Genomic DNA, 27,825 nt, shown 5'->3' on the forward strand with positions numbered 1-27,825 from the left:
CGACACATCGCGCCAGCCAAACTATGCGATAACGGCTCTGTATGCCCTCATCGCTCGCACTGGCCCTGCTGCCCCTGCCTCCCCTGCCCCTCGGTCATAACCGAATTTGCACCCGCGCCCCTGGCGGAGTTGCCGATGGCGCAATGAGACGCAACGGAATTTGGCCAGATGGATTGGTTGCAAGCCATGCATTGCAGTCTAGAGCACGTATACCACGCCCGGCACACCGGCGCCAAGACGCGGCCTTCGCGAGCGTGTACTGGGACGCCATCGCTACGCTCGCGTAGCCCACCGGCCTCGCGACGTGGTGGCCGAGGTGTAACCGCTGCCGCCACCATCGCCCTCACCCCCCCTATCCCTGCGCCTCCTCGCTGCCATACGCGTTGCTCTTGTGCTTTGGCGAGAACGTAAAGCTCTCGTCAGGTGGGCCCAGGAACATCTCCGCAATCTTGAGCCAGTCGCCCACGTACGGCGACGCCAGTAGCGTCTCCAGCTCGTTGCGGCCCTTGTAGGACGGCGGGCGCTCGTTGATCATCGGCGGCATGCGCTCGAGCAGACCGATGGGGATGTAGCGGTGCTGGAACGACAGGGCCTCGCAGAGGAATCGTCGAGTCAGGTTGACACCCAGCGTGTCGCTGCCCCAGTGGCTCAGGCCATACTCTGCAAACTGCGGCAAGTCAGCATACGTGACGGTTGCGGCATGCCGAGTATGTAACTCACCTTGCGAATGCCCTCGAGACGCTCCGTCGCTGAAATGTCCCACTCTCGCCTCTCGGCAATCTCCGTAAAGAGCCATGGCTTGATGAGCGCGCCGCGCGCCAGCATGACACCATCAACGCCCGTCTTCTCCTTCGCCTCGTAGTAACCCTGGGCTGAAAAGCAGTCGCCGTTGCCAAAGATGGGAATCGGCGCCATGCCCGCATCCTTGACAGCCTCGCGTGCGACTTCGACACACTCCTTGATGTAGTCCCAGTTGGCAAGACGCGAGTAGCGTTGCTGACGCGAGCGACCGTGGAGCTGGATGGGTCAGCCAGGTGCAGCCATCACCGGACCCACAGTCATGGCAGAGACGCCCCACTCGGTCTCATACCGTGGCATCAGCTTGTGTGCATTGGGCTTGTTGTTGAGGATACCAGTGCGGAACTTGACGGTCAGGGGGACTGGGGGTGTCAGAGAGGCAAGCCGACGCGACGCCACACTCACTCTCGCCAAGGGCACGGTTCATGCCAACAAGGATCTTGCCAAGACGGGTCGGCTGGTCCATCACTGTTGTGTTAGCGCTAACCTGGACCGGCTACCCACGAGCACTGCCTGCGCCCTGCTGGAAGATCAAGTCGATAGGACAGCCCATGTTGATGTCCACAAAGTCGATGCCGCTAGGGCCGAGCTCCTTGGCGAGCAGCTCAGCAGCAGGGACCATGCGGTTGGGGAAGCCGCCGGCAAGCTGCACACCAAACATCTTCTCCGACTCGTGGCGGCGAACGAGGGCCCATTCCTCGGCGCTGCCAGTCACCAGCGGCTGGGCGAGCGCCATCTCCGAGATGGTGATCGTTGCTCCGTAGTCGACACACAGGCGGCGGAAGGGCTACGGTGTCAGTGCTGGACAAGAATCACCGACATACCAAGTTGCCGACAGTCGTTAAGGGCGCAAGGTACAGCCCGTTCTCCCAGTTCAGGCGCCGCTTCTCCTCCGGGCGCATCGGCACGTCCATCGCCTCGGCCTCGCCGTCAATGACGCCCTTCTCTTCGGGCTCAGTCTTGACAGGTGGTGCCGCGTTCATGGCCTCCTCCTCGTTCATCGCGCTCTCCTCATCCTCTTCACCAGCAGGAGCCTTCTTCTTGTAGAAGTCGCGCTTCTTGTTGAGCGTAAACTCCTTCTGCGGCTCGATGTGGTGGAGGTACTTTGGTGAGAAGTCCCAAGGCCACTGGGCGTGTCAGCTCTTACCCGTAACACCACGTACCGAGTTCTGCTTCAGCGACTTCAACATCCCGGGCGTAGTCCAGTTTAGCTCCTTGAACTTGATATGCGAGCCCTCGGTGCCCGCCGGATCCTCCTTTGGACCGATCTCCCAGTGTCCGAGACGCAATGGCCCGTCCGGCCCCTCGCCCGTTACTCTGCGCACATGGGCGCCGAGGAAGCGACACCGCCACCCAGCAGGACAGTACCCGAGCTCCTTGAATACGGGGCAGGTGGTACCGAGGTCGAGCGTCTTGCCGATCAGGTCGTCGTGCTCGCTAGCCACTGGCTCCGACTTGACGACGTAAGGTTCTTCGCCGACCAGCGTGGCCCAAGGGACGTAGTTAACGTCGTGAGGCTTGACCTCAAAGTATCCATCCCAGCTGTGCTGGAACTTGCACCCCGTGCCGCGGGGGCACTCGACGCCAGTCTCCCAAGCCTTGCAGATCCGGATCGCGGCCTCGCCCTTCGGCTTGCCCTTTGCGGTGGTGCGTGTCTTGAAGCCCTTCTTGTTCTTCTGACGCTTGTCACCACCGCCACCGCCGCCTTCTCTGCTTCCTCCAGCCTCGGCGGCATCGTCGTCGACAGCGCCGCTACGCTTGCCGGTGGACGAGGACGGCTCGACAATGTACCTGAGCGGCGTGAGTGGAGGCAATGGTGGTAGGTTACTGCAGCAACGACATACTCTGCCTTGACTGCCGCGACGCCTGCCCGTCCTCGAAGCTCGTCTTCCTTCTCTTCGTTTCTGCTCTGTGGTCCTCCTGTCATTGGGGCTTTGGTGTTGTATTGTTATCAAGTGTGTCGTTGTTGTCGTCGTCGTTGGGTGGTAACTGACTGTTATTGCCCAAATCAGTGGACCACCGTCTCGGCCAACTTTTGAACCAAAGGCGGGGCCTAAAGTGATTAGAATGTTACGTAACCAAATTATTTTGTGTCGTCGTGGCTGGCTGGTTTTGGCCCATATGGCGGGCGCGGCGGAGGCCCTTGCTGCCAGGTCGACCACCCCTGAGCTCCAGCGTGTCGTGGCCAGTGAGCGTGCCAGCGTGCACCGGCACCGCCAGCCAGCCAGCCTGCCAGCCAGCCGCTCCATCCACCGCCGCTTCCATCTCGTTCCAATCCACTCTCTAATCATCTCCACTCAACACTCCTCTTCATCACAGTCCTTGCACATCCACAAGGACATCCCCCCTCTTCTTCTTTTCGGTTCGGCTACTGACTCCCGTGGAAAGTCGCCAAAATGGGTTGTAAGTAGCACCACGACTTTTCAAGCCGCGCCCCCCGCACGCGTAGAGCGACCTTGCTCGACAAGAGGCATCGGCCGCGCGTCGATCCATCACCACAGATGGCAAAGCGCTGACACTGCACCAGTCCGACTTCTCGAGCTCGTCCGCCCGTTCATGAGCATCCTCCCAGAGGTCACTGCTCCTGAGCGCAAGGTGAGTCTTGCCCCGCTTGGCGCTGGTGAACGCGGTCGTCTGACACCTTCCCCCAGGTCACTTTCCAGCACAAGGTCCTCTGGACCGCTACCACGCTCCTTATCTTCCTCGTGATGGCACAGGTCCCCCTCTACGGCATCATGTCGTCCGACTCTTCGGACCCGCTGTACTGGCTCCGTGTCATTCTCGCCTCCAACCGTGGTACCCTCATGGAGCTCGGTGTCACCCCCGTCGTCACTTCGGGCATGATCATGCAGCTCCTCGCCGGTGCCCAGCTCATTGAGGTCGACTTCAGCCTCAAGGACGACCGTGCCCTCTTCGGCTCGGCCCAGAAGCGTAAGTAGACGTGGAGGTGGTGGCTGCAGGCACAAGGACTGACTCTCGTGCTCAGTCTTTGCCCTTATCATCGCTCTTGGCCAGGCTACCGTCTACGTCCTCAACGGCCTCTACGGCCAGCCCTCGTCGCTCGGTCTCGGTGTCTGCCTCCTGCTCATTCTCCAGCTCGTTGCCGCTGCCCTCATCGTCATCCTCCTCGATGAGCTCCTCACCAAGGGCTACGGTCTCGGCTCGGGTATCTCGCTTTTCATTGCTACCAACATTTGCGAGTCCATAGTCTGGAAGGCCTTCTCGCCCAACACTGTCAACACTGGCCGTGGCCCCGAGTTTGAGGGTGCCGTCATTGCCCTCTTCCACCTCCTCTTCACCTGGAACGACAAGACCCGTGCCCTCAAGGAGGCCTTCTACCGCGAGAAGCTCCCCAACATGATGAACCTGCTTGCGACCATTGCCGTCTTCGCCGTCGTCATCTACCTCCAGGGCTTCCGCGTCGAGATCCCCATCAAGTCGTCCAAGATGCGTGGCCAGCGTGCTACCTACCCCATCAAGCTCTTCTACACCTCCAACATGCCCATCATGCTCGAGTCGGCCCTCACCTCGAACGTCTTCCTTGTCAGCCAGATGCTCTTCAACCGCTTCCCTGACAACCTCCTCGTTCGTCTCCTCGGTGTCTGGGACTCGCCCGACGGCTCGGCCCAGCTCTCGGCCGTTTCGGGTATCTCGTACTACATGTCGGCTCCTCACAGCATCACCGACGCCCTTTCGGACCCCTTCCACACGGTCGTCTACCTCACCTTCATCGTCACCGCCTGCGCCATCTTCTCCAAGACCTGGATCGAGGTCTCGGGCTCGGGCCCCCGTGACGTTGCCAAGCAGCTCAAGGACCAGAACATGACCCTCGCCGGCCACCGCGACGCCTCGATCTACAAGGAGCTCAAGCGTATCATCCCCACTGCTGCCGCTTTCGGTGGTGCCACCCTTGGTCTCCTCTCGTTCGCCGCCGACATGATGGGCGCCATTGGCTCTGGTACCGGTATCCTCATGGCCGTCACCATCATCTACGGCTACTTCGAGCTCGGCTTGAAGGAGCAGGCCGGCCTCGACGCCGGTGGCTTCCAGGACATGCTCTTCTAAGTGAGAGGATGGACAAAACTGCCCTCGTCGGCGCATCAGCACCGACTTGAGCGTCCGCCTGGCAACAGGCGAGGGGAGGAGAGGCGACAAAGGAGGAGGATGAAATCTGGTGCCAGACATGGTGACCCTGGCCCGGCACAACCACGCTGCAACCCCCAACGCAGCGTGCATCACAAACCAACACACATAGGAGGAAGTATAGCACAGGAGAGAACGAGAAGAAGAGTCCAAAAAGGTTTCACTAGCACATTCGACTCAGCATCTATTCTCTATTCTTGTTAACCCCATATGCAACAGCGTGTGGCGAGATGACACGCGAGACGACGCAGTGAGGGAGTGCAGACGTGACTGACGTTAGGTAATACATGCAATGCGAGTTTGATACAAATGACACGATGACCAGCCTGGTCCGGGGGTCTTATGGGCGCTTTGTAGAGAGTCCAGCTGCAGCTGTTGGAGGTCCACTCCCCGCTGTTGATGGTCCAGTCCCCGCTGTTAATGGTCCAGCCGCAGCGTTTCCAGTGCTGGGGAGGTATGTTAGCAGGACACACAGGAGCGAGACCACCAGAACTGCCAGGCATGACAAGCTTTGAGGGCTTCGGTGCAGGACATACGTCTGGGTAGGAGTAGGAGGTCGGTCGAAGCTGCGAGGGTCAGATACAGTGCTGGTCGGTTGGCTTGAGCCACACGAACCGTTCAGCTCTTCTGTCGGCTGATACTCTCGGCGGGTGCAGGGGTAGAGGAGCGGACCGCGGGGGAGACCCAGGCATCCAAGGGGGCCAATGCCAGGATTGTTGTTGCGGCACAGGCGGCTCCTCCTTCATAGGTTGCGGCTTGTCGATCGACGTGACGCGATTTTCCTCGAGAATCGCAGTGCTGAACACACGCCACGCCCGCTCTTTGAAATTGTTCATGGTGGCCGAGGAAAAGGCAGGGATCGGGATATCGTGCGGGCCGAGAGGGACCTGGCTGCCGTAGCTCGAAACAAGACCTTGGTCTGCTTCCTCGAGCACTTGCAACTTGAACTTGTTCTCAACAAGGACTACTCCCTGGGCAAGTTGCTTCCTTGTGCTCGTCGATGGAACCCATAATAGCTGCTGCTACCCCGTTCGTGGGCGCAGCAATAATCTTGCCGACTGGTACCCCGTTGACATCTGGAACGAGCGAGGACATCCCAGCCATGCCGGAAACCACGTTCGAAGTGACGTTAAGCCTCCGGGCTTCACGGTCGTACCGCTCGCCTTCGTGTACAGCGCAGACACCATACACAAGACCGCAGCGAATGGAATACAGTGGAATGCTGCTTGGGTGCACACGGGGGATGGCCAGAAACAGACCCTCAATCTTGGCTTGGATCCTGTCGTTGTCTGATTTACTCAGTTCCTTGACAATCTGCATGTCAGCCGCCATGGCGTGAAGAATGTGCGCGGCCGCCCTGATGCGATGGTCTGTCGGCATGGCACCATGGGTGTGGATGATTACTTGAAGGATGTGGAGAAGGCTGCTGATAGTGTCGAAAGGTAGCCAGCGCAGGAGGCCAGCCATCCGGAGGTCGTAGCAGACGGCAACCGGGTGGGTAGCAAGGATGGCTGCCACTGCTGCCATGTCTTTCTGTGCAGAGAAGGAAACGAGGAGCATTGTGAGCCGGGCAACTGGAGGGGTTGGGACCAAGCGTGGGCGCCGAGGGGCAGGAGTGCTGGGACCCGAGGCCCGCCGTTTCGCTTTGAAAGAAGACCATCGGCGTCTCAGCGAGGAGCTTGACGTCGCTGATGTCGCCGCCGAGGCGTTGGAGTCGACGGACGTGGTACTGGATTGATGGGAAAGGCCGCTGCTGCTTGTCTGACCATCAGAGTCGGTAAAGGCACCACGATACTCACCTCGGGCACGGTGCCAGTCAACATCGGCCATTTCGGCCTGAGGAGGTTGTTGGCAACCGTCATGAGGTTGTCGGAAGAGAGATCCGTTACCCATTGAGGCTTGAAGTCAATGATGTGAACCTGGCTTGGGATTCCAGGGCGTTCACCGGGAGGGAGGCAGGAGAGGTCTATCAGTGGGACCTCCTTGAAGTCGAAGACGGCATTCGTGTCGACAATGCCGGTGGAACCGTAAAGCAGCGGCACTGACAGTTGGGAGAGGACGATGTCGTCGGAGAGTGGATTCAGGGCACGCGGTCCGGCCGGCCTCGGTGGTCGAGCGTCCATCCCGGCTGAACGCGACGAGGTGATGGGTACTGTAGGGCGGTGGGTGGTCTTGTCTTCTGGATTCTTGATTTGATTGTTGGTGAGATGGGAAGAGATCAGAACGCCCAATGTCGAGCACGGGGATACATGGTCGTCATGGTCAAGTTAGGAAGGAAGAGGATGCACCGCCGACGCGTCTTGCCAGGCAGGCAGGCCCTTGGATACGGGTGAGGAGGCTCATGTGAGCGGGCGGCTGGCGAGGCGGGATGTGGAGGACGGGTGCCTGACTTCACGGAGGTAACGATGGCGGTGTTGGCCGGGGAGGGGGAAGGTTAACCGGACTGGGAGAGGGTCGATGGAATCGGCGCACCAGCAGACACGCGCATCTGGCAACGGTTATGCCCCGGATGACGAGGGAGGTGGGAAGCTGCCACACCTCACCGAGTGGTGGAGCTGCTGCACGGTGAGTTGCTGCTTGGATGTGTGTACGCAGTTGAGATGGGAACAACTTTCAAGCCATGATTGACCCCTTGACGGGCTGTTCTAAATAGAGCTGATTGCTGTGGGTGTTGTCGTAATCCTTCTGCCGTTGCATTGTGAATTTAAAGAACGGCATGGATGACAGGCACCACCAGCAAACAAATGCCACGAAACGTCGTCGGTCAAACTGCAGCCAGAACGTTCAGCGTGGCGCCCTCGGGCCCACCTAACTCTCTGCACAATGTATTAAGATACATTTAGGTCCAACCCAGGCTGTAGTAGGCATATGACGTGGACCTGGCCCCGTCTGGAGGTGGCGATGCGCGTAATTTGTGTTTGGCTCGGCGTGGCGCAGTCGAAAGGAATGCGGCCTGTATGCGCAAATGTTGGGGATGAACCTTGAGGATCGCCCAGAGGTCTTGAAATGCGCTGCACGTCGTGTTTGGTGCAGGCTGTTGAGTCCAAGACGCTCATCCAGACCTGAAAGTCGTTTGGCATGGGTGCTAAGGGGCAGGAGCATGTACGTACTGTACTGTACGGGAGTCCCCCCCCCCCTTGTGGTGTGGCATGGCGTGACGTGACAGGCCAAGGTCCAACCGTTTTGAGGATGCTTGACAAGGGGGGGTTGTGGAAAGGCTTTGGCACAGAAATGCTCTCGCTGTTTCTCGGTGATCAACTTGTCGAAGACAGTTCAGGCCTCATCCTTGAACTTGTTGAGGGCGTTCCGGGGAAACGCGGGGGGGCAGGTAGCCGTAGATGTCGACGGCATCATTGGTGATGTAGCTCGCGAGTAAGCCTTGCGTGCCTTCCTCGAGCACGTGCGATTTGAACATCTCTTCAACTTGAGTGAGGGCTATGCGGTGTCGCTTCTTCTTCTATTCTCTATTCTTGTGAACCCCATATGCAACAGCGTGTGGTGAGAGGAGGCGGCGAGGGGGAGGCGGCGAGGGAGGGAAGCTTGCACAAACGCTGCACGCCAACGCTCCGAGGACATGACCGTCGGGCCAACTATCAAGACGCTGAGGGTCGATACATATATGGCACGCGGCCCTGCCGGTCTCGGTAGATCCTCCATCCTGGCTTCACGAGGTGATGGGTCGTATCGGCAACTCGATGGGTGGTCTCGTGAACACTTGATTGTTGGCGAAATGGGAAGCGGTCATAACGTTGGGAAGACGCCGCGTTCAAGGCCTCGCTTGGCGAGCTGTTCTCAATTCCTCCTGTCGTTGGCATTGTGAGTTTATTCCAAGTCTGAACTAACAGCATCGAGAACGGGCGCAACCAGCAGCCATGCCATACAATGTGGCTGCACCAAGAAATACCCTTGCAGCGCCTCCCTTCCGCCTCTTATAAGTCCAACGACTTGCCAGCGCCTGCCAATGAACGTCAACCCATACCACGATCCACATTTGACAAAGAACTTCCTGAATCAAGAGTATGGACAAAAGGGGGAACAGAGCGGCGTTTCCCCAACGGGTTCTCGCCGCCCGTGTGCTGAACGTAATGTGGCGGATGGGATGCCACCTTGGCCTTAGCTGGAAGCCAACAAGGAGGAAACCTGAACCTGATGGGTGCAGTAGCTTTGCGCGGGGGTGAGTGGGGGTAGGGGCTGTTGACAGGCCTCATCAGGCAGTATCCACATAATACTGTACTTTAGGGTTCTGCGTGTCGGTCGAAACTTTGGGTGACGGCGGGCGACGAGGGGTGCACTTGTGGTCAGACAACCGAGGGGCCGAGTTCTCCACGGCCGTCTCGAACCCTTGTTGTTCAATTGTTAAGTAGAAAACCCGCCATGCGAGAAGCTTGAACATGTTCGTTGTCTCCGAGGGATACGCGGGGATGGGATTGCGGTGGCGATCGGTGGGGGCGCTGCCAACGTAACTCGCGATGAGGCCCTGGTCTGCCTCCTCGAGCACTTGCGACGTGAACTTGTGCTCGACGTGAAACACTCCCTCGCTGAGGCGCTTCTTCTTGCGGTCGATACCACTGGTAGCAGCAGCAGCTGCTGCTGCATTGACTGCAGGGCCAACGATCGTGCTGGTGTTCACTCCAGCCACGTCTGGGACCAGCGCAACGGCTTTAGGCATGACTGAAACTACTTTCCTGCCCCTCTTCCACCATTTGACGTTCTTTTGATAGGCCTTGTATTCTTGCACTGCCACAGCACCGTACACAAGACCACAGCGGACGGCGTAAAGCGGGACGGAAAATTCGTCGACCCGGGGAACTGCGCGAAACAGTTCCTCAATCCTGGCTTGAACGGCGTCATTGAAAGACCTGGTGACTCCTTTTCCCGGACCGAGATCAGCTGCAATATTGTGGAGGAGGAGCGCGGCAGCTCTTATGAGAGGGTCCGTCGGGATGCAACCAGACTCTCCAATGAGAGACAGAAGCGTAGCACTGATACTTCCGACAATCCTACGCGAGAGATGACCCACGAGCCCAGCTTCATGCAAGTCGCCGCAGATAATAACTGGGTGGATCCTGAGCAAGAGTTCGGCAGGAAACCAGTCCCCTGTCACAGCGAAGGAGATGAAGAGCATGGTGAGCGGGGTAACTGGTTCGGTTGGGACCAATTTTACCGAGCGGATCTTGCTGGGTGGCTAATCATCAGCTCCCCATCCATCCTCAACCACAATACTCACCAAAGGAAGAACGCCGGTCGACATTGGGTGCTTTTCTTTAATCAGACTATCGGCGAAGTTGCCCCGGACCGCCTCAGTCATCAATGTCACCTGATTCGGATCGAAGTCGATGATTATGAAGACCCCTTGGTGCGGAGGGTTGAGAAATTCGGAGCCTATGAGTACCTTATGACCGAAGTCAAGGACGGTCCGCCCTTCGGAGATGATCGCCGAACTCCCATAGTACAGCGATGGCATGGGGAGAGTGAGGTCGGTGGAGAGAGCAAGCTAGTCTGCAAGTACAGCTGCCGTGTTGGGAGGAGGGGATGGAGTATGGGGTCCCAGGGCACTCAAGGCCAGTCCTTATGGAGACCGCTGCGTAAGAGATTAGGAACTCTAAGAGGGGGATCCGCGTACAGCTGAATAAATGTGTCGATAAAGCGGAAGATTGGGAAGACGAGGGTTATAGCGAGGTGGGCGGGTGGAGACTCATGTTAGAGTGCATAGGCCAGATATGGGTGGTGTGCGTTTGGTCCCCCAAAAAGCATCGCAGTATGAAAGCTTTGTACAGTACATGTGACGGGACACAGAACTAACGAACCGAACCGAAGGATAGACCAAAGCAGGTCTTTGGTGGGAGGCTCTTGCATACATACGTGCTTCTGAAGCAGACATCGCGGGGTCGTGCTTCTCAACGAGCATTGCGCGCTTTGGCCAGTGACCCATTGCGTAACTGAAGCTGAGCCGTGCCCAAGCGGAACAACGGCATTGCCCCCACATCTCTTGGGAGCAGACAGACGCTGTTATTATTTTGTCATGTTTCGAGAAAGTGGATGACAGAGCGGGGAACGAACGAAGTAGATGCATGGCTCGTGTTGAGCGGGTGAATCTTGCGGAGCTGCATAGGTTGAGTGGAGGCAGTGTGCAGTTTGGGCCGTCAGAAGCAAGAAGAGTAGGAAGAGTAAGAAGAAAATGTTATCTCTGTCACGAATGTGCGGTCTTGGCTCTCGCCGCTGTTTGCCCACGTCCGGGACGAGATGTACGCCACAAAACGTGGATAAATTAGGCTTGCAGAAAAGTGAAACTACATTTAGCACGCCTACCAGTCATCCCTTTGCCGCTCGCCCCCTCGCACCTCCACCGCTCGCACACATAAAAAGTTCAACCCCGACCGCTCTTACTTTCTCTTTTCTTCCAACCAAGGGCCCGGTCCCCGCGCGTCTCTCTGAGCACGCAACGGGACATTTTCGACTGACTGGAAGCGCCGCACGCAGCTCGCTCGCGCAATTGGCGCATACTTCCTGGTCGACGGGACACGGCTTCCCCGAGAAAGACCCACGGTGTGCGCCGGCAACCCCCTCTGCTCGACCCAAGACGCTCCGCTGGTCTCTGGCCGGCGTCGACGTGTCGCGGGGAGGAGGGGCGCGCCGGCGCCCGTGGGATTCCGTTATTCTATATCCTGGCCTAGGTCGTCGACCTGTGAGGTTGTGGAGAAACCAACGGCAAGACATTTATAGTAGTGGATGGATGGGTTGTTTTGTGCTTGAGCGTTTAGGTGAACGAGGGACACGGCGAGGTCAGTGAGGAGACGCAGATGCAGATGCGGACAGCTAGACAGCTATGCAGGCCGTGGATGCTCGGAGTAGGCGAGACGGCGCAATTTGCAGCAGCAGTACTGACGGACGACGGATGCGTCTCGGCGCCGGCGTAAAGCCCGCCCCTCGCCGCCCACCGCACACGAGCATGACGTCGGAAGCAACCCAACAACAAACTTGCTCTCCTCCACACTCATTCATGGCCTCGTCCATCCCCTTCCCCAAGCTCTCGCGCACGGCAGCCCGCGCAGTCTCGCGCATCCCGACCCTCCGCCCCGCGCTGCCGCCGCATGCCGCGCGGGCAGAGTGGGTGCGCGGGGGGCCGGCGACGCCGTTCTTCCGGGACGAGGCGCACACACGGCCGACGAGGGGGCTGTATCGCGCCTTGTTGCGCCGTCTGGGGCCGGTGCGCAGCGGCGAGGGGTGTACGCCAGCCTCACCATCACCACCAGCGCCGCCATCACCATCACAAGCGCCGTCACCACCACCGCCCTACCCGCACACCCTCGCCGCCCTCCGCGCCGCCTGGCGCCATCGCCGCAAGTGGGTCTCGCCGCGTAACACCCGCGTGTTCCTCGAGAGCCAGTACGCGCTGCTGTCCGACCTGCGCTCGGCGTGCGCCGCGGCGCGGCTACAGCAAGCCGAGGAGCAGCACGCTGCCGAGGCGGAGCGGCGCGCCGCGCTCGCCGCGCAGGCTGCTGCCGAGGCGGCCGCGCGCGCCGCCCCGGCCCACACCCACCTGACGGGCAGCTTCATGCTGCGCTCGCCGTTCCACGGCCCGATGCCGCGCCTGCGGCCGCAGCCGCTCGGCTTCAGCATGATGGTCAAGGCGCGGCGCGTGCGCCGCGAGCGGCTGTTCGACAAGCGGCTCGCGCTCATAGCGACCAACGAGCTCATGCGCGACGAGCTCGCGTTCTGGCGTGACCTCCGCCTTGGCGGCGAGTGGGACTCGGGCCTCGGCATGGCCGCGTGGCATGCCGAGGCGAACCGCGCCATCGCGGCCATCGACGACAACTACAAGATGCAAGGGCGCCGCGCGGCGTCCGACCCGTCCGACTACCTCGTCGCGCGGGTGCGCCAGGCGCGCCGCAAGAGGACGCAGGTGCTGCAGGTGCGCGCGGCGGCCAGGAAGGAGAGGCAGGCGAGCGAGACGGACGAGGAGAGGAAGGGACCGCCGGGATGGCCTAGGGGCAGCCATCGTCGTGGGAAGACGCGGGCACGGAGGAGCCCCCCGTCGCAGCGGCTGCAGGAGGAGGGGGAGGGGAGGCCGTAGGGGGACTGCATGAGGAGGAAGGACGTCACCAGCATCACTCAGCATTGTAGCATCGTAGCATTATGAAAAACATGGGCACTCGTCGGGCGTGGAGCAAGGCTCATGTACGGTTGACGAGGCAGTCGAGGCAGCTGGCGGCTTGGGGGAGCGCACTCCGCACTGCATCACCCTCGAACCTCACGTCTGCTTGACGGGTGCATTGCCATTGTACATTGATGAGATTCTATGCTGTACACATCTCTCAACCCCCGCCCGCCACCTACTCCTCGTCGTCATCGGGCACATTCTGCTCCACGCGGGGATACTTGATGGCCTGGTACAGCATGAGCAAGGTGAGAGCATGGGATACTATGTGGAGGGGCGAAAGGCCGTTGTGCAAGTCGTAGTGACCGACGACTCTGGTCGAGAAGTATGCGAGTTCGAGAAGCAATTCTGCCGCGTATAGCCATGCCGTGAGAGGAAACTGGCCAGCAAACGTTCCAGACGAGCGGTTGAGTGCCATCTGGCAAAGCTTGGCGGTAATTGGTAGCGCAGCGATCCCAACCCTGGACCTCAGCGTGCTGGACGGCTTCGACTCGGCCGTGTCCGAAGTGTACACAGGCCGAATGAGCCACAGGGACTTGAATCCGGCCAGCTTTTTGATGCCAGCTAGAATGCAACTGAGGATGATGTGCAACTACAAGGGGAGGTCAGTCGCTGGCATGGGGGGCCCGACTCACAATGATGACCTGCCACCACGGCGGTTCGCGCCGTCTGGACGCGCGCTCCCGATGTGTTCGACGGCGCTTGAACACTGTCCACCCCTTGCCGTAGTTTCCGATAGAGAGGGGAAAGACAAGGATGAGCTGTGGCAGCTCCAACGAACAAATTCCAACCGTCAGGAAGATCGCGAGGAAGAATCTGGGCCCAGCGCCTTCCAGTCCCCCGAACAGGACATCGTAGACACCAAATGCAAAGTTGAGAAGAATCGCCCATGTTGCTGGGAAGCTGATGCCCGTGCTGGTGCGCCGTGTCCACCAGTATGTTCCTTCCAGGAGAAAGATGGAGGCCGAGATGACACCGCTGAACGTCAGCGCTGCTTGTTGCCCACGCGACACTTACCTCACAGCTCCCAACACAACTCGGGTCCAGGGGCGGTACCCTTCATCTGCGTGGCCGGAAACGACGCCAGCTGGTCGAGTTAGGAACACAGCATGGCAGGAATACGCACATAGAATGTGTATGAAGTCGTGAGCATTGGCGTGATCACGCTCTGTGGCGTTCGGAGACTGGGATTGGGGCTGAAGAAGCACAGAGTGGAAGGAGTAAAAGTCCTTGCTAAACTGGCGGCGGTGATGGATAGTGGAGAACTTGAACCCAAAGGTGACATTGATGCTTGTTGCGTCGACCACCGAGCCTGTCCTTTTGATGGGAAGACGGACAGTGTGCTACATGGTTAGCTCGGAAAGCGATGTCGCACTCACCTTTGAGGTATGAGGAAGATCGTCCACGAAAGGGGGATAGGCGACCTCTTCCAGGTCTCCACCCATAAGGTACTGGGCGGTCCAGTGACCATAGCTGCTGTACTTCTTCAGATTGCATGTCCACGAGGGGCCAAGGTTGGAAGTGACTCTCTTGCACTACGGCAATGTCAGTTGATTGGCACCAGCGCACACAGTTCCTGGGGGAGGCTCACCGATTCCTTGGACAGGTGCTTGAAGTGGCCATCATGTGTCTTGCGAAGGGTGGGTCGCGTCTCGTTGACGATGTACGCATGCAGCCTGTCGAGTCAGCATTGCAAGGAGCCACACCGCGTACCTAGTGCGGAGGTAAGGTGCCTCGTAGATCTGGGGCGAATTGCCAGCGGAGCTCGATTCCAGCGACGTGGTCTCATTGGTTCTATTGACCTTCTCCTCATGGAACTCGATGAGCGGCCAGGTCACAGCCAGGCTTCCCAAGGCTTGTTGGTAAGGACTGTCACGGTCTCCCACAAGCCGAGAGGTATTCAAGCTTGCACCTGTCAGCGAGGCAGCAATGGGTGGCTTACAATTCAGACAGCCAAGGGAAGGTCCGCAGGTGCGATGGCATAAAAGTCGATACTCCGGCGACGCTATCCAAGCGCGACGGCGAGTGAGGGAGCAGGACCACGGTTGCTCGTACGTCGTGGTCGTATAGCAGTTTGTCGTAGCTGATGTCAGCCTTTGTCCAACACACAAGTACTTACAATCGCTCAAGAGGTAACTCAAACTTGAACTGGACGTCCTCGCTCTTATGGCGAAGTGTATAGTCCGAGATCACTATGTCGGAATAGAGGACCTTCTCCTCATGCTCGAGGTAGCGCTCTGAAAGGGGCACTTTCGGAGGCTTTGCAGACACGTCCCCTTGGAAGAAGGGCCACGACTTGCTACGGTCTGCCTCATACCCATCCCAGTCGTTGGCATACCACTCGGGATGGGCAGTCTTGTTGTTCGGTACTCGGGCCCAGATGGTGAGGGCGACGTCGAAGCGGGTATCCAGGTCGATGAGGGGTCGCGAGATGTTGACGGCCGAGACGTCGGTCAAGTTGGCAGTGAAGGCCTCCTTGTGGATGTTGGTGTGCTGGAGGAGCATGTTGACGAGTCCCACAATCATGGTGCCGACAAACATCAACACCAACGACGCACCCATTGCCGCGCAAATGTAGGTGCAGCATCTGGCTGGGGAGATGCCGGGTCCACGGACTCGCTTTGGAGACGGGTTCTTCGGCACGACGACCGAGTCGTCGATGTCCATAGTGGGGTTGGTGGCGAGGGGTTGGTGGCGAGACTGGGGCTTTGAGTGAGCGACGGCGGTGAGGGTGAATGGTTGGGAGCGATTGAGAGGAGGGACGAGAAGGGACAGTGGTCAAAGTCACGAAGAGTCGAACAGATTTATAGCTCCTGTCTTGTACACACCAACGCTTGCCAAGACTCGAGCGGGCTATGCTGATGTTCTCACGAGCTCACGGCGCCCTCGTCTGCTGCGTGCTGTATGTGCTCTAGGGCAGGCTGTGTGAGGTACCGTGGCTGTGAGGAGGGATGAAACACGGCAACCACGAACGACGACAAAGCGCCCCGGCATCTGCTAGCTCCTTTGTTTAGGCTGGACCTTGAAAGTAAAGTCATGCGGCCCGCGCAGCGCGTCATCACCAAACTGGACGGCAAACTCGGCAGCTCGGCAAGGGGCTTGCAGGCGGAAACCACGTGGGGGCCGTGGGTCAAATTGATCCCGTTTGGAAGTCTAGAGCGCGGAGCGCGTCAGTGACTTTGGACGCGTCTCGAAATGACGGCTGCAGCGCAGCGACTGCAGTCCAGTCAACTGCTGCTTTCTTTCACCTCTGGCATATACAACCAACAACAACAACAACAACAACAACAACAACAACAACAACAACAACAACAACAACCATGGCCACAACGGCAGCATCATCATCATCAGCAAACACAAAGTCAGTGGCGGCAAAGCATGCCGACGTCGACGACTATGAGATGCCTTGGTGAGTCGTGACGAAGCCTCATCACGCACCAGCTCACACCGCAGGGTCGAAAAGTACCGACCAGTGTACCTCGACGACATTGTCGGCAACACGGACACGGTCGAGCGGCTCAAGGTGATTGCGGAGGATGGTAACATGCCGCATATCATCATCAGTGTGAGTATGGCGATGGGGTAGTGCTCGGCCGGAGGTGGTGCTGGCGGAGGATGGTTCTAGCCGAGGAAGGCAACAAGTCACGACGTGTTCACTGACCCCCATAGGGAATGCCAGGTATCGGTAAAACCACCTCGATCCACTGTCTTGCGCATGCCCTCCTCGGCGACGCGTACCGTGAGGGTGTGCTCGAGCTGAACGCGTCCGACGAGCGTGGTATCGACGTTGTGAGGAATAAGATCAAGCTGTTCGCCCAAAGGAAGGTGACGCTGCCGGCTGGGCGGCACAAGATCATCATCCTCGACGAGGCGGATTCGTGAGTTAAGCTGCTCTTGGGAGTGCACTAACTCGTACAGGATGACGGCAGGTGCCCAGCAGGCCTTGCGACGAACCATGGAAATCTACTCCAACACGACTCGCTTCGCCCTCGCGTGCAACATGTCCAACAAGATTATCGAGCCAATCCAGTCGCGCTGCGCCATCCTGCGGTACAGTAAGCTGCGTGACGCCGAGGTTCTCAAGCGTCTCAAGGAGATCTGCGAGGTCGAGAAGGTCAAATACAACGACGAGGGCCTCGCGGCGCTCATCTTCACGGCCGAGGGAGACATGCGCCAAGCGATCAACAACCTCCAGTCTACGTGGTCGGGCTTTGGGTTCGTGTCGCAGGACAACGTGTTCAAGATCTGCGACCAGCCGCACCCGATCGTCGTACGTGCCATGATCAAGGCGTGCCAGAAGGGCGACGTCGACGGCGCGCTCTCGCGCATCCACTCGCTCTGGGAGCAAGGCTACAGCGCTGTCGACATTGTCACGACCATCTTCCGCGTCGTCAAGGGAATGGAGGACCTGCCCGAGTACACCAAGCTCGAGTTTATCAGGGTGAGTGGAGCGACTTTCGGCGAAGCACGAGCTAATGAACCAGGAAATCGGATGGACGCACATGCGCATCCTCGAGGGCGTTGGAACCATCGTGCAGCTCGGTGCGATGACCGCGAGGTTGAGCAAGCTCGCGATCCCGCCCAACCTCCTCAAGTTGTAGCCACACACTCACTGTATGCATCAGGGTTAGTCACGCGGGGTGGTGCGGGTCCGTGGCGACCACAGGCTTGGATAATGCCATCGGTCCCTCCGACTGCTGACTGTTGGCACATCGACATGCACGATGGGGGCCCATCAAAAGTACCCATGACCCCGCTGACGCAGTGTCACGAAACCCCGCCGCCATGACCTCCTCACCCGGATACGACGTTCGTGACCAACCGTAACCGCCGAACCGTGAGCTCCACGGTCCGTTCGCCATGACCGCTGGTGGCCGGCTCGAGCCCAACGTCCGACTCGAAAACACCCACCGCTCGTCCTTCCTCGCCTCCATCAACTCACACGTGCAGTGGCCATCGCACTACTCACCAGCAGTATGTGGGAGTCGCCGTCGTCCTCGTCGCGCCTGCCCGTCGTCCCCGTGTCCGTGTCCGCCGCCACCCCCGTCACCTCCGGAGCCCTCGCCCTCACCCTCGCCACCCTCACCTCGGCGCCCGCGCAGTCGACCGCCCTCATGGCCCCCACGGTCCACGCCAACGAGATATGGCGCTACATCACAAAGTGCCGGCAGCTGATGGTGTGGGTGCTTAGCGACGACGACAACGTCGAGCTGCGCGGCGCCATGTTCCCCGCGCTCTCGAGCACCCCCGTCTCCGTTGCGGAGATCAAGCAGCTCGCCCACCTGTACCACAACGTCGTGCTCGACGTGTGCCCGTGGATCGTGCACTCGCGGTCATACCTGCACGTGTTAATCGACGAGCACGAGAGCTTTGAGCACCTCGCGCAGGCGGTAGACGCGGCCATCATCGAGGCGTGCCGGGGCGGCTCGTCGGCAGTCTCCACGCCCCAGGGCACGCCAAGAGCGTCGTGGCACCGGCGGTCGGTCGCCGAGGTCGTGAGTACGCGGGGCGGCAAGGCTGATGGCGGCTTCAGCTCCACCCAGTCGCGGAAGAGAGCAGTGCGGGAAGCCACGATGCAGACGAAGTGCGCACAGCGGCGACGAGGTCGCCTGACTGCACGACGGCGCGGCTCTCCGAGTCGACGGGGTTCGAGATCCGCACGCCGCCGCTCGAGGCGTTCGGCCGTCGCCACAGCAGCAGCTACACGTTCAGCCCCCCACACGACCCGGACGAGGTGCCGCTGCCCGTCCCGGAGGGAGGGGCGCAGATGCAGCTCTGGGAGTCGGAGAGCGAGCGCGAGCCCGTGCGCGAGGTCGCGGTCGTGCCGGCTGCCAAGGCCAAGTCTGAGCCCCAGCCCGAGACGGAGCTTGTCAATCCCAAGTCCAACCCCGCGGCCTCCGACGCAAACGCAGACGTCACCGAGCTGCAGCTCCCCGCGCCCGTCGAGATCAAGATCCACCCCGCGTCCGTCGTGTCCCTCCCCCGCGCGGCCGACGAGTCAACCACCCCGACAACGCTCTCGCTCTCGCCTCCCCAGTCTGCGCAGACTTTTCCAGGTGGGACAGGGCATACCCATGCGCCCGCCGACGCCCAGCCACACCGTGGTCTTCGCTACTTTTCCAGCTCGGGATCCCTCGCCCACCACTGGTGGCAGCTGCACCGACGCCGAGCGTCGACGCATTCCGAGGATTGAAGTCACGCCGCCGGCTGCGATGGGCGAGTTTTTCGACGTCTGCATAGAGCCAGTGTACCCGCAGTATTATTCCCTGCGTGATACTCGGGCGCGGGTCGCCCTCGAGGATGTGGCCGAGGAGGACGAGGGGGAGGAGGCACAAGAGGCCGGCCTCGACCTGGGGTTCCTGTTACATATTGTGCATGCGCTGTGGATTAGCGCCTTTCTGTATCGCCTCGTGCGGATGTAGGGTGTTAGGGCGGGCTTGGTTGGGGGCGGCTGACTGGGCGCGCGGGAGGGGGGATAATTGTCATGAAGGAGGTGCACGACGCCACGAGCCACAAACGACGGCTACGCACTGCCCCTTTTGCTTCCGATCAACGACTTACGTTATTAAGCGACTTGCGATTCCATCAGCGTAACACAGAATATGAAACACTTTGGCAACGACGACGACGCTCAGAGATGAGGGGCGAATGCATAACCGGAGTAGACTGCGGTAGTGAGGACTACTATCAGTCAAGCCGTTGGAAGGCGTACAGATAGCAATTGTACTTTTGTTGTCAAGAACAGCACAAGCCATATCGATACCAAACCCAGGTTTGGTTGATCACCGAAAAGCAAGCAGGCAGGCACCCATCGCTCGCTCGCTCGCCTCCCCCGCGCTGCTCGCTCGTATCCCCCCGCGGCATCGCTCCCACCGCTCCGAGCGACGACCGACGGATGATGCGCACATTCAACTTTGTCAGTCACCACCGACAACCCATCGCATCGAGCAGCGCGATGGAGTATCCGCCACCTCCGCCGCCTCCACCGCCGCCGCCAGGAGCAGCAGAGGCCAGCAGCAGCAGCAGCTCGGGCGTCAAGCGCACGCGGCTGGGATGTCTGACGTGTCGCAAGCGACGGGTGGGTCTGAGCAACCAACCGCCCATCGCAAACACCACTCACCCCCCGCAGGTCAAATGCGACGAGACAAAACCGACGTGCAACGCATGCCGCCGCCTCCAGAAGGAGTGTACATGGCAGGACGCGCACGCACCGAGCACGCGCCGCCTCCCGCGCCGGCCGAACGCTACGGCGTGCGAGGCGTGCCGGAGCCGCAAGGTGAGCCAAGCCCCGACTCGACACGGCTGACGAAAGCTCAAATGCGAGGGCGACCCGCGCAACGGCGCCTGCTCGCGCTGCGAGGGCGCCGGGCTCGACTGCGAGTGGGCGGCGTCTGGCTCTGGCTCTGGCCGCGCACGGCCGTACGACCGGCCCGAGAGCGAGCGCAGCGTCGGGCACGAGTTTGGTGGCCCGCCGCCGGGGCAGCCGCAGCCGCAGTCGTCGGCGCCGTCGGCGCAGCCGTCAGGCCCGTCCCCGGCCCAAGCGTACACCCCGCACCCGACACACTCGAGCCATCACTCGCACCGCTCGGCGCCGGGCGGATCGGTGCCCTCCCTCGTGCAGGAGCCGTCGACGGCCATGGCGGATACCGAGGCGCTCGTCGACCGATACTTTGACAGCGTGCATCGTGAGTGGCGGGCGGGGTGGGCGGGCGATGGGAGGGGGGTGGGGCGGTATGCTCGGCTATGCTGTTAAGGCCGTTTTCTCGGCGCAAGGGCGGAGAAGGCTGAAGGAACGCCGATGGCAGGCCCGCTGACCCCACAGACTTCGGCTTCCTCTCCTTCATCCACCAGCTGAGATTCAAGCGCCTCCTGGCCGCCGGCAAGGCGCCCCGCGACCTCACCATGGCGATGCTAGCCAACACGCTGCGGTTCGCGTGTGACCCGACGCCCGAGAACCTGGCGCGCAGCGACCAGCTCATCGACACGGTCATCCACACGCTCGTCCCCAAGGCGCTGCAGGGGTTCGGGGCGGTCCAGCTGATGGTGAGCTCCAGGCGCGCGTCTCCGCTGACATTAGACCACCATCCTCACCCACACGTGCGAGGTCAACCGCAACAACTTTGCGTCGTCGTGGATCCTGACGGCCATCTCGGCGCGCATGATGCAGATGATGTCGCTGCAGACGTTTGACCGCACGTTTCCCGACGACCTGTCGGGCGCGCCGCTCTCGCCGCTGCTCTCGCGCGAGGCGCTGCGCCGGCTCGCATGGGCAGTGTTTTACCAGGACTCGATGGCCGACGGCGGCAACTACGGCTTTCAGCTGATCGACGTGCTGGCGTACCGCGTCCAGCTGCCGTGCAACGAGCAGAGCTTCCTCGGCAACGACGACGTGCAGACCGAGCCGCTGTACCCGCGCCCGCACGAGAAGAACCCCGGCGTCCTCGGCATCTCGGGGCATCTCATCCGCGCCGCGCACCTCCGCAGACGGGCGCTGCATCTCGCGTTTAGGGTGCAGAACCGCGAGGCCGGCGTCGAGGAGCTCGAGCGCGAGGCCATGGCCATGGAGTCGCAGATCACAGAGTTTGTCAACACCCTCCCGGCAAGATACCACTTCACAGCAGACAACACGTACCTCCACCACAAGAGACTGCCATCGTACATGGTGCTGCATCTGCTCCGGCACAACCTGTACATTATCCTCGGGCGCGCCAAGCTCATGCTGTACAAGCTGGATCCACGGCTCGAAGGGCTGCTACCCGGCGTGAGGAAGGAGCGCGTGTCGCACGCCCTCCCGATTGCGGGGATCATTGAAGAGGGGTTGAAGTACAACCAGCCGCTTGACCCCCACACTGCGATCCAGGCGTATGTGGCGTTGGAGAGTGAGTTGAGAGAACCTTGGTGACCTAGCCCAGCTCACACCCCAGTCCTCTTGTTCGAGCCACGCCGCCTCGCGGCCACCGACCCGACCGTCAATCCCCGTGCAGACAACCTCATGGCTGCGATCCCGCCTCTGCTGCAGGTCATTCGTGAGATTGGTCGGCGGTCAGACATGATGCGGTTATTGGTGAGTGCAGCTGGGCAGGTGGACAGCAGCTTCTCACGGCCACCCGCTCCTCCGTGCTCACATACTGACACACGCTAGCACGTCGAAGCAGTCCACCGCATGCTCCGCTGCGACCTCCTCTCCCTCCTGACCTCCTACGACCTCGAAGCCTTTTCCGCCGAGTATCGCATGGTCGGGACCGACGAGGCAGAGTTCAACTTCCGCGACTTCCGCTTCGCCAAGATGGAGCGTCAGCGGCGTGGGGTGGCCGACCCGCGCTCAACGTCGTCGATGCAGCCCGAATCGCTGCTCGAGTATCCAGACGCCGACACCGTGTCGGCGCACAACCCGCCGTCGCCGCGGCGCGGGTCGGCCTCGAGCCAGACCCACAGCCAGAGCCACAGGCGCGAGCCGCAGGACCCGCGCGACGCCGTCCCCGGCCTCGTCGAACTCCAGTTCCTCGAGAACTTTGCCGCCCCGCCACAGGGCGGCCTGAACCCATGGCTCCACTCGCTCGACCCCGTTGCCGGCGTGCAGGCCGGCGACCTCAGCTGGCTCCTCGGCCCCGCGAACGACCAGTCGACATGGAACACGGCCGACCCCGAGTTCTGGAACGCGCTCGTGCCCGGGCCTGTGGGGCCAGGCCAGAGCTTTGGCGCCGGCGGGTTCCAGATGTAGTGTAGTGTGTGCAGCGAAGCATATGTTGTAGCTTGATTGTAACAATGAATGGCCCTGGGCCTCTACTACCGTATCTGTCATACAACTATCGCAGATCCCATCCCTCGCGAACACCCCACACCTTGTCCCAGTCAAAACTCGCCTTGCCCCCCTGCGGCACCTGGATCCAGGTCCGCTGCATCTCCGTGTCCTCGTCCCAGAGGTCGGGCGCGGCGTCCGGCGTCATACCAGGCTCCATCGCGCCCGGCCCCCACACAAGCCCGACATCAGCGACGTACTCGTCCCAGTGGGCCAGCAGCTCGGCGAGCTTGTGCGGATACTGTGCCGCCAAGTCGGTCGTTTCTCCAGGATCTGCGCACACGTCGAACAGCTCCCACCCGCCCGCGCTGTCCCATGCGCCGCTCTTCCCCCCGTGGCTCTTCTTCAGGTGCACAATCTTCCAGTCGCCCTTGCGCAGCGCCGCCATCGCGTGCAGCTCCCACCCGATCGCGCGGGTCGAGGGGTAGATTGCCCACTCGTCGGGGTCGCGGGGCGTGTCGGCGTCGCCATTCGCAGTGCCGTTCGCTTCGCCCGCGACGACGCGCTCGCCACGGCTGAACCACGGCACCCACGAACACCCCGTCATGCCGAGCACCTCGACGCCGCGATGCAGCACCCTTTTCCTCCCCCGCTCGTCTGGGGCTGCGCGTGCCATCTTGACCCCAGCAAGCTCGATCACTGTCGGCGCGAGGTCCATGCACGTCGTGAAGACGCGCGAGAACCCGCCTGGTGCGGCACGGAACGTACCGGACGCGGGCTTGACTATCGCGGGGACGAGGATGCCGCCCTGGGACGGGAAGAGCTTGTACAGCCGCGACGGGGCGGTCGAGGCCTGTGCCCAGAGTGGGCCGAGCCTGGGTGGCGGTCAGTTCAGGCTGGGGACCGCGAAGCTGGCCTACCCACCAAGTGTAGCTATTCCACTCGCCAATGTTGTCTAACGAGTTGTCGTAGTATTCGTGAATGGCAGCTTTGATGTTCTCCCCCAGCACGGCTGTGGCGTGAGCACTGGCGCACCGTGTGCGTTACCCACGTATCGCCTCCAACGCGGCCCCTTCCGCCCCGTTATCGCTCATGAACACGATCATCGTGTCGTCGTATTGCCCCGTGCGCTTGAGGATGTCCACCACGCGGCCAATGTTCCAGTCCATGCGGTCTACCATGGCGGCATAAGCCTCCATCGCGCGGACGGAACACGCCTTCTCGTAGGGCGTGAAGCTGTCCCATTCCTGTCCTTCGGGATGGACGACGTCATGTGGCACCACGTCGGCGTCGACGATACCCAGCTCGACGAGGCGTTTCAGCCGCGCCTCGCGCAGCGCGTACGGCCCGGCGTCATACCGCCCCCTGTACTTGTCCCGCACCTCCTTTGGCGCCTGCAGCGGCCAGTGGGGCGCCGAGTAGGCGAGGTATCCAAACCACGGTTTTGCGTCGCCGCTTGTGTCGCGTTTCAGCCCCTCCAAATACCCGATAAACTTGTCGGTGTAGTAGTCGGACGAGTAGAACCCCTCGGCGCTGTTAGTCGTGTTGGGCTTGATTTTCACTGCGCGCCCGTCCTCGACGTGGATCGGTCGCCCGCCCACTTTGTTACCCGGGTATCCGTGCTCCAGGACCGGCTCCCAGCCGTAGTGGTTACAGCAGCCTGGGAGCATGGCGAACGACTTGTCGAACCCGCGTGACTGGGGCCCGTTCTCGGGCCGGAGACCAAGGTGCCATTGTCGTCGTGTGAGCGGCGTGCACCACCTCCGCACCCCGCCCACCTACCTACCTTGCCGCTCAGCACCGTGTCATAGCCGTTATCCTGGAGGATCTCGGGTAACGCCGCGACGCGGTGGTTCAAGAACCCCTCGTGGCCCTCTTTCCCTCCCCACCGGCGCGCGCCCCACGGATTCGACTTGTACTCGAGGAGGCAGCCCAGGCCGGCGAGGTGCGCGTCCGTCCCGCTCATGACCATTGCGCGGGTGGGCGAGCACGCGGCCGCCGTGTGGTAGTTGAGCATCCGGGTGCCGTCGGCCGCCAGGGCGTCGAGCGCCGGCGTGGCAATCTCGGCACCGTAGCATCCTATGTCGGAGTAGCCCTGTCGGTTAGTTGGCGGACACGCTGTCAACGCTGCTTACGAGGTCGTCGGCGATGATGAAGAGGACGTTGGGGCGCCTAGCCTGCGAGCTGCGCTCCGCTGTCATTGTTAGAAGGAAGGTTGGGCACCTTGCGGGCGCGCGCTCGTCGCCGCTGCTGCCTTTTACGTGCTGGTCAATGGGTCTTGCATTGGCGTGGCCAACGTGTGCGTCGCGAGCGAGGGAGCGAGCTGCGAGCGAGCCAAACAGTGGACAGAGCAGTACATAGCTGTCTATGTTGGGTGGAGTGGCTCCGAGCGACCTTGAAATGAATGCCGAGCGATGGTCATTTGGCGCTGCAGTGGTATATTTAGTGCCTGGAGGGGAGGGGCCCGCCCAGTGCCAAGATGGCCCCTCGGCGCACGGAGGCAAATTTCTGCACCACCCAAAGATGTGACACCGACGCCGACGACATGAATGTCGCCGAGGATGGGCATCACACTCTGCGCATTGCACGTCTTGGAATCTACTCGCGGCACGCAAAACACAAACGACCCGCGATATGCCTTTAGGATAGTCCGTTTCTTTGGCGGCATCAGCCCTCCTCCCCCCTCGTTTGAGCAAGCTTGCTCGCTTACCCCTCCCCTCGTTTTGGTCCCACGCTCTAGTGCGCCGCGCCGCTGTCGCTGAATAAGGCGTGCTCCCCGTCGACGCCAACGCAGACGCCAAGGCAGCAGCCACCCGCAGCCTGTCAGCTCGCTGCTCGACACGACGACAACTCGTCGACCGCCGACCTTTATACTTTGATAATCTCGTCCTGTACTCTTTGACCCTCTCCATCCCCCGAGCGAGCCTCGGAACCCGCCCTCGTAGCGACGCGAGGCGACCACCTCAACCTTATCGATATCGCGCCAACCTCCCCCCTCCCCCTTGCATCCCGTGCTTTACCAAGCGACAAGCGACAAGGCACGCATACATAGCACGACTGCCTGCTCGATGGACCGTGCGGCGCAACTCGACGCGACGAGCGAGGAGCCCAGCGAGAGCGAACGCCGTGTGCCTGCGACCCGCGAGGTCGAGAGATTAGCCGCGGCTATGCCCTCTCCTGCCGCCGGGTCGTCGCGCGGCTCTCGCTTCGCCATGACCCCCCTCCTCGCCTTCTCGTGCTTTGCCCTCCTGGTCGGTGACTTGCTGTTCGGGTACGATGCGGGGTCTTTTGGTGGCCTTCTTGCGAATCCAGTGGGTAACCGGCTCCCGGAGTCGTACTGACTCGCCAGGGCTTTATCAACCAGTTCGGTGTCCTAGGCAGCAAAGGCTACGCCATGACCTCGCTGCGCGCGTCGCTCATGTCGTCGCTGGCCTTTGTCGGCAAGCTGATAGGGTGCCTATCGTCGGGGCCGCTGATCGAGTGGCTGGGGCACCGCAAGGTATTTGTGGTGCTGTCCGTCGTGTCTATCATTGGCATTATTTGTGGGTTACCACAGACCTGGAATCTGAATCTAACCCGCCAGTGGAACTGGCTGCTGCAGATACTGGAAATGGTTCAGGCCGCATCGCACAGTTCATCGTCGGTCGCATAGTCGTCTACATTTCCATCGGCCTCGTCGAGGTCTGCGTGAGGTAAGACCCTCCCCGCCATGCCGCCACTAACGACCCAGTATGTACCAGGCGGAGATTGTTCCATCCTCTTTACGCGGCTTTGTCGTCGCCTCGCTCCAGCTGTTCCTCAACTCGGGCTCACTGATCGCCACGGGCGCGAACAAGGCATACTCCAAGTCGACGACCAGCCACGGGTGGCGTGTGGTTGTGGCCCTCCAATTCATCTGGCCAATCAGTGCGTATACGTGAAGCCGGCGCCACTAACCAACCTCAGTCATCATGATTATTGTGCCCTTCTTGCCCGACTCGCCCCGCTGGCTGCTGTCCAAGGACCGCGATGCCGACGCGATCGACTCGCTCAACCGCCTCCGGCCAAAAATCGACGCCGACACCGGCGCCAACGCCGACGAGCTGGCGACGATCAAGGCCCAGCTCGCCGAGCGCGTTCACAAGGCGCCGTGGCTCCAGACACTTCAAGGGACCAACCTCCGCCGTACCGGCCTTGTGGTCGCATACTATACTTACCAGCAAATCACTGGGCAGGCGTTCATGTCGACATACCAGACCATGTTCTACAAGAACAATGGGTACGCCGACCAGGCGTTCACATACCCCATCATCAATGCGGTGCTGTCCATCGTCGCAGTGTTGCCGTGCATGCTGCTGCTGGACACGGTCGGGCGGCGTCCCCTCCTCCTTGCGAGCTTTTTCGGCCAGGCGCTCTTCCTCTTCCTCCTCGCGGGTGTCGGCGGCAAGCACTACAAGTCGCAGCCAATGCGCGATGGCTGTGTCGCCTTCTTCATGCTCTTCAGCGTCAGCTATAGCGTGAGTGCCACGTTTGCGAGTCCCACTCACACCGCAGCTCGGAGGCGCACCCGTCCCATACCTCCTGGGCGCCGAGCTGCCGACACATGCGTTGCGCGAGAAGACCTCGACGATCGGCACGTCAATAAACGTCGTGTTCGCGTTTGCCACCAACTTTGCCCTCCCGTACATGCTCAAAGCTATGAGCTTCCGAGTCGGCTGGATCTTTGGTGGCATCAGCGTCACTGCGATTGTGTTCACGTTCTTCTTCCTGCCCGAAACCAAGGGCCTCGTGCTCGAGGACATCGATGAGGTCTTTTCACGCCCGTTCAACCCGTTCCGTACGAACACGCCAAACCCCAAAGCCCGACCACGCCTGCCGCACGAGGACACGGGCTTGTCGAGCCGCAAGGAGTCGGGGAGCGAAGGCGCGTCGGCCGTGTAGTGTAGAACCCGTGTACCTGCCACAACAATAGCCTAACGCCTTAACTGTAGCCATACTAGACTGTAAC

General features: G+C 60.9%; 11 protein-coding genes across 11 annotated transcripts; 6 read left to right on the top strand and 5 right to left on the bottom strand.

Annotated features, from left to right (window-relative positions):
• Positions 1 to 172: 172 nt before the first annotated feature.
• DUS3 (tRNA-dihydrouridine(47) synthase [NAD(P)(+)]) lies at positions 173 to 2,770 on the bottom strand. The gene is made up of 8 exons (XM_062773693.1): positions 2,643 to 2,770; positions 1,962 to 2,589; positions 1,623 to 1,925; positions 1,303 to 1,585; positions 1,204 to 1,266; positions 1,057 to 1,160; positions 721 to 1,017; positions 173 to 667 (listed from the first exon to the last, which is right to left on the bottom strand). Exons 1-8 carry the CDS (start codon positions 2,723 to 2,725, stop codon positions 353 to 355), a joined length of 2,076 nt encoding a protein of 691 aa, XP_062629677.1. The 5' UTR covers positions 2,726 to 2,770; the 3' UTR covers positions 173 to 352.
• Positions 2,771 to 3,089: 319 nt separating this feature from the next.
• Positions 3,090 to 5,172, top strand: sec-61 (Protein transport protein SEC61 subunit alpha). The gene is made up of 4 exons (XM_062773694.1): positions 3,090 to 3,201; positions 3,326 to 3,393; positions 3,450 to 3,729; positions 3,785 to 5,172. Exons 1-4 carry the CDS (start codon positions 3,195 to 3,197, stop codon positions 4,861 to 4,863), a joined length of 1,434 nt encoding a protein of 477 aa, XP_062629678.1. The 5' UTR covers positions 3,090 to 3,194; the 3' UTR covers positions 4,864 to 5,172.
• A 1,436-nt stretch (positions 5,173 to 6,608) lies between these two features.
• On the bottom strand, positions 6,609 to 7,101 carry LOC62_05G007173 (uncharacterized protein; the record flags this gene model as incomplete). The annotated part of the gene is made up of 2 exons (XM_062773695.1): positions 6,741 to 7,101; positions 6,609 to 6,629 (listed from the first exon to the last, which is right to left on the bottom strand). Exons 1-2 carry the CDS (start codon positions 7,062 to 7,064, stop codon positions 6,609 to 6,611), a joined length of 345 nt encoding a protein of 114 aa, XP_062629679.1. The 5' UTR covers positions 7,065 to 7,101.
• A 2,047-nt stretch (positions 7,102 to 9,148) lies between these two features.
• LOC62_05G007174 (uncharacterized protein) lies at positions 9,149 to 10,192 on the bottom strand (the record flags this gene model as incomplete). The annotated part of the gene is made up of 2 exons (XM_062773696.1): positions 9,149 to 10,114; positions 10,169 to 10,192. 2 exons carry the CDS (start codon positions 10,190 to 10,192, stop codon positions 9,149 to 9,151), a joined length of 990 nt encoding a protein of 329 aa, XP_062629680.1.
• A 1,749-nt stretch (positions 10,193 to 11,941) lies between these two features.
• LOC62_05G007175 (uncharacterized protein) lies at positions 11,942 to 13,015 on the top strand (the record flags this gene model as incomplete). Its single annotated transcript, XM_062773697.1, has 1 exon — positions 11,942 to 13,015. The coding sequence occupies one exon, from the start codon at positions 11,942 to 11,944 to the stop codon at positions 13,013 to 13,015; it is 1,074 nt and encodes a 357-aa protein (XP_062629681.1).
• Positions 13,016 to 13,197: 182 nt separating this feature from the next.
• On the bottom strand, positions 13,198 to 16,030 carry LOC62_05G007176 (uncharacterized protein). The gene is made up of 9 exons (XM_062773698.1): positions 15,219 to 16,030; positions 15,042 to 15,182; positions 14,813 to 15,004; positions 14,691 to 14,775; positions 14,479 to 14,634; positions 14,226 to 14,442; positions 14,117 to 14,186; positions 13,735 to 14,077; positions 13,198 to 13,691 (listed from the first exon to the last, which is right to left on the bottom strand). The coding sequence occupies exons 1-9, from the start codon at positions 15,764 to 15,766 to the stop codon at positions 13,275 to 13,277; spliced, it is 2,169 nt and encodes a 722-aa protein (XP_062629682.1). The 5' UTR covers positions 15,767 to 16,030; the 3' UTR covers positions 13,198 to 13,274.
• Positions 16,031 to 16,419: 389 nt separating this feature from the next.
• rfc4 (Replication factor C subunit 4) lies at positions 16,420 to 17,700 on the top strand (the record flags this gene model as incomplete). The annotated part of the gene is made up of 5 exons (XM_062773699.1): positions 16,420 to 16,508; positions 16,553 to 16,664; positions 16,769 to 16,977; positions 17,018 to 17,540; positions 17,584 to 17,700. The coding sequence occupies 5 exons, from the start codon at positions 16,420 to 16,422 to the stop codon at positions 17,698 to 17,700; spliced, it is 1,050 nt and encodes a 349-aa protein (XP_062629683.1).
• A 375-nt stretch (positions 17,701 to 18,075) lies between these two features.
• Positions 18,076 to 19,521, top strand: LOC62_05G007178 (uncharacterized protein; the record flags this gene model as incomplete). Its single annotated transcript, XM_062773700.1, has 3 exons — positions 18,076 to 18,594; positions 18,633 to 19,155; positions 19,223 to 19,521. The coding sequence occupies 3 exons, from the start codon at positions 18,076 to 18,078 to the stop codon at positions 19,519 to 19,521; spliced, it is 1,341 nt and encodes a 446-aa protein (XP_062629684.1).
• Positions 19,522 to 19,901: 380 nt separating this feature from the next.
• Positions 19,902 to 22,840, top strand: CZF1_1 (Zinc finger protein 1). The gene is made up of 7 exons (XM_062773701.1): positions 19,902 to 20,177; positions 20,229 to 20,375; positions 20,412 to 20,784; positions 20,922 to 21,142; positions 21,177 to 21,978; positions 22,024 to 22,163; positions 22,242 to 22,840. The coding sequence occupies exons 1-7, from the start codon at positions 19,995 to 19,997 to the stop codon at positions 22,818 to 22,820; spliced, it is 2,445 nt and encodes an 814-aa protein (XP_062629685.1). The 5' UTR covers positions 19,902 to 19,994; the 3' UTR covers positions 22,821 to 22,840.
• Positions 22,841 to 22,905: 65 nt separating this feature from the next.
• atsA (Arylsulfatase) lies at positions 22,906 to 25,039 on the bottom strand (the record flags this gene model as incomplete). The annotated part of the gene is made up of 5 exons (XM_062773702.1): positions 22,906 to 23,713; positions 23,763 to 23,850; positions 23,890 to 24,535; positions 24,625 to 24,933; positions 24,974 to 25,039. The coding sequence occupies 5 exons, from the start codon at positions 25,037 to 25,039 to the stop codon at positions 22,906 to 22,908; spliced, it is 1,917 nt and encodes a 638-aa protein (XP_062629686.1).
• Positions 25,040 to 25,433: 394 nt separating this feature from the next.
• Positions 25,434 to 27,821, top strand: ecdD_2 (Major facilitator-type transporter ecdD). The gene is made up of 6 exons (XM_062773703.1): positions 25,434 to 26,149; positions 26,188 to 26,380; positions 26,422 to 26,530; positions 26,569 to 26,744; positions 26,784 to 27,334; positions 27,372 to 27,821. Exons 1-6 carry the CDS (start codon positions 25,907 to 25,909, stop codon positions 27,756 to 27,758), a joined length of 1,659 nt encoding a protein of 552 aa, XP_062629687.1. The 5' UTR covers positions 25,434 to 25,906; the 3' UTR covers positions 27,759 to 27,821.
• Positions 27,822 to 27,825: the final 4 nt, after the last annotated feature.

Source organism: Vanrija pseudolonga, chromosome 5 (assembly GCF_020906515.1).
Source record: "Vanrija pseudolonga chromosome 5, complete sequence".
In the NCBI taxonomy this organism is placed as follows: domain Eukaryota; kingdom Fungi; phylum Basidiomycota; class Tremellomycetes; order Trichosporonales; family Trichosporonaceae; genus Vanrija; species Vanrija pseudolonga.

Coding starts and splice junctions, on each gene's coding strand:
- DUS3 (XM_062773693.1), bottom strand. CDS start 2,725: ATGACAGGAGGACCACAGAGCAGAAACGAAGAGAAGGAAGACGAGCTT. Junction 1,586..1,622: donor TAACGACTGTCGGCAACTTG/GTATGTCGGTGA, acceptor CTGACACCGTAG/CCCTTCCGCCGCCTGTGTGT. Junction 1,267..1,302: donor GCAGGGCGCAGGCAGTGCTC/GTGGGTAGCCGG, acceptor CTAACACAACAG/TGATGGACCAGCCGACCCGT.
- sec-61 (XM_062773694.1), top strand. Junction 3,394..3,449: donor TCACTGCTCCTGAGCGCAAG/GTGAGTCTTGCC, acceptor ACCTTCCCCCAG/GTCACTTTCCAGCACAAGGT. Junction 3,730..3,784: donor CTTCGGCTCGGCCCAGAAGC/GTAAGTAGACGT, acceptor TCTCGTGCTCAG/TCTTTGCCCTTATCATCGCT.
- LOC62_05G007176 (XM_062773698.1), bottom strand. CDS start 15,766: ATGGACATCGACGACTCGGTCGTCGTGCCGAAGAACCCGTCTCCAAAG. Junction 15,005..15,041: donor TTCCCTTGGCTGTCTGAATT/GTAAGCCACCCA, acceptor GACAGGTGCAAG/CTTGAATACCTCTCGGCTTG. Junction 14,635..14,690: donor AGCACCTGTCCAAGGAATCG/GTGAGCCTCCCC, acceptor ACATTGCCGTAG/TGCAAGAGAGTCACTTCCAA.
- CZF1_1 (XM_062773701.1), top strand. CDS start 19,995: ATGATGCGCACATTCAACTTTGTCAGTCACCACCGACAACCCATCGCA. Junction 20,178..20,228: donor TGACGTGTCGCAAGCGACGG/GTGGGTCTGAGC, acceptor CACCCCCCGCAG/GTCAAATGCGACGAGACAAA. Junction 22,164..22,241: donor CAGACATGATGCGGTTATTG/GTGAGTGCAGCT, acceptor GACACACGCTAG/CACGTCGAAGCAGTCCACCG.
- ecdD_2 (XM_062773703.1), top strand. CDS start 25,907: ATGGACCGTGCGGCGCAACTCGACGCGACGAGCGAGGAGCCCAGCGAG. Junction 26,150..26,187: donor GTGGCCTTCTTGCGAATCCA/GTGGGTAACCGG, acceptor CTGACTCGCCAG/GGCTTTATCAACCAGTTCGG. Junction 27,335..27,371: donor TCTTCAGCGTCAGCTATAGC/GTGAGTGCCACG, acceptor CTCACACCGCAG/CTCGGAGGCGCACCCGTCCC.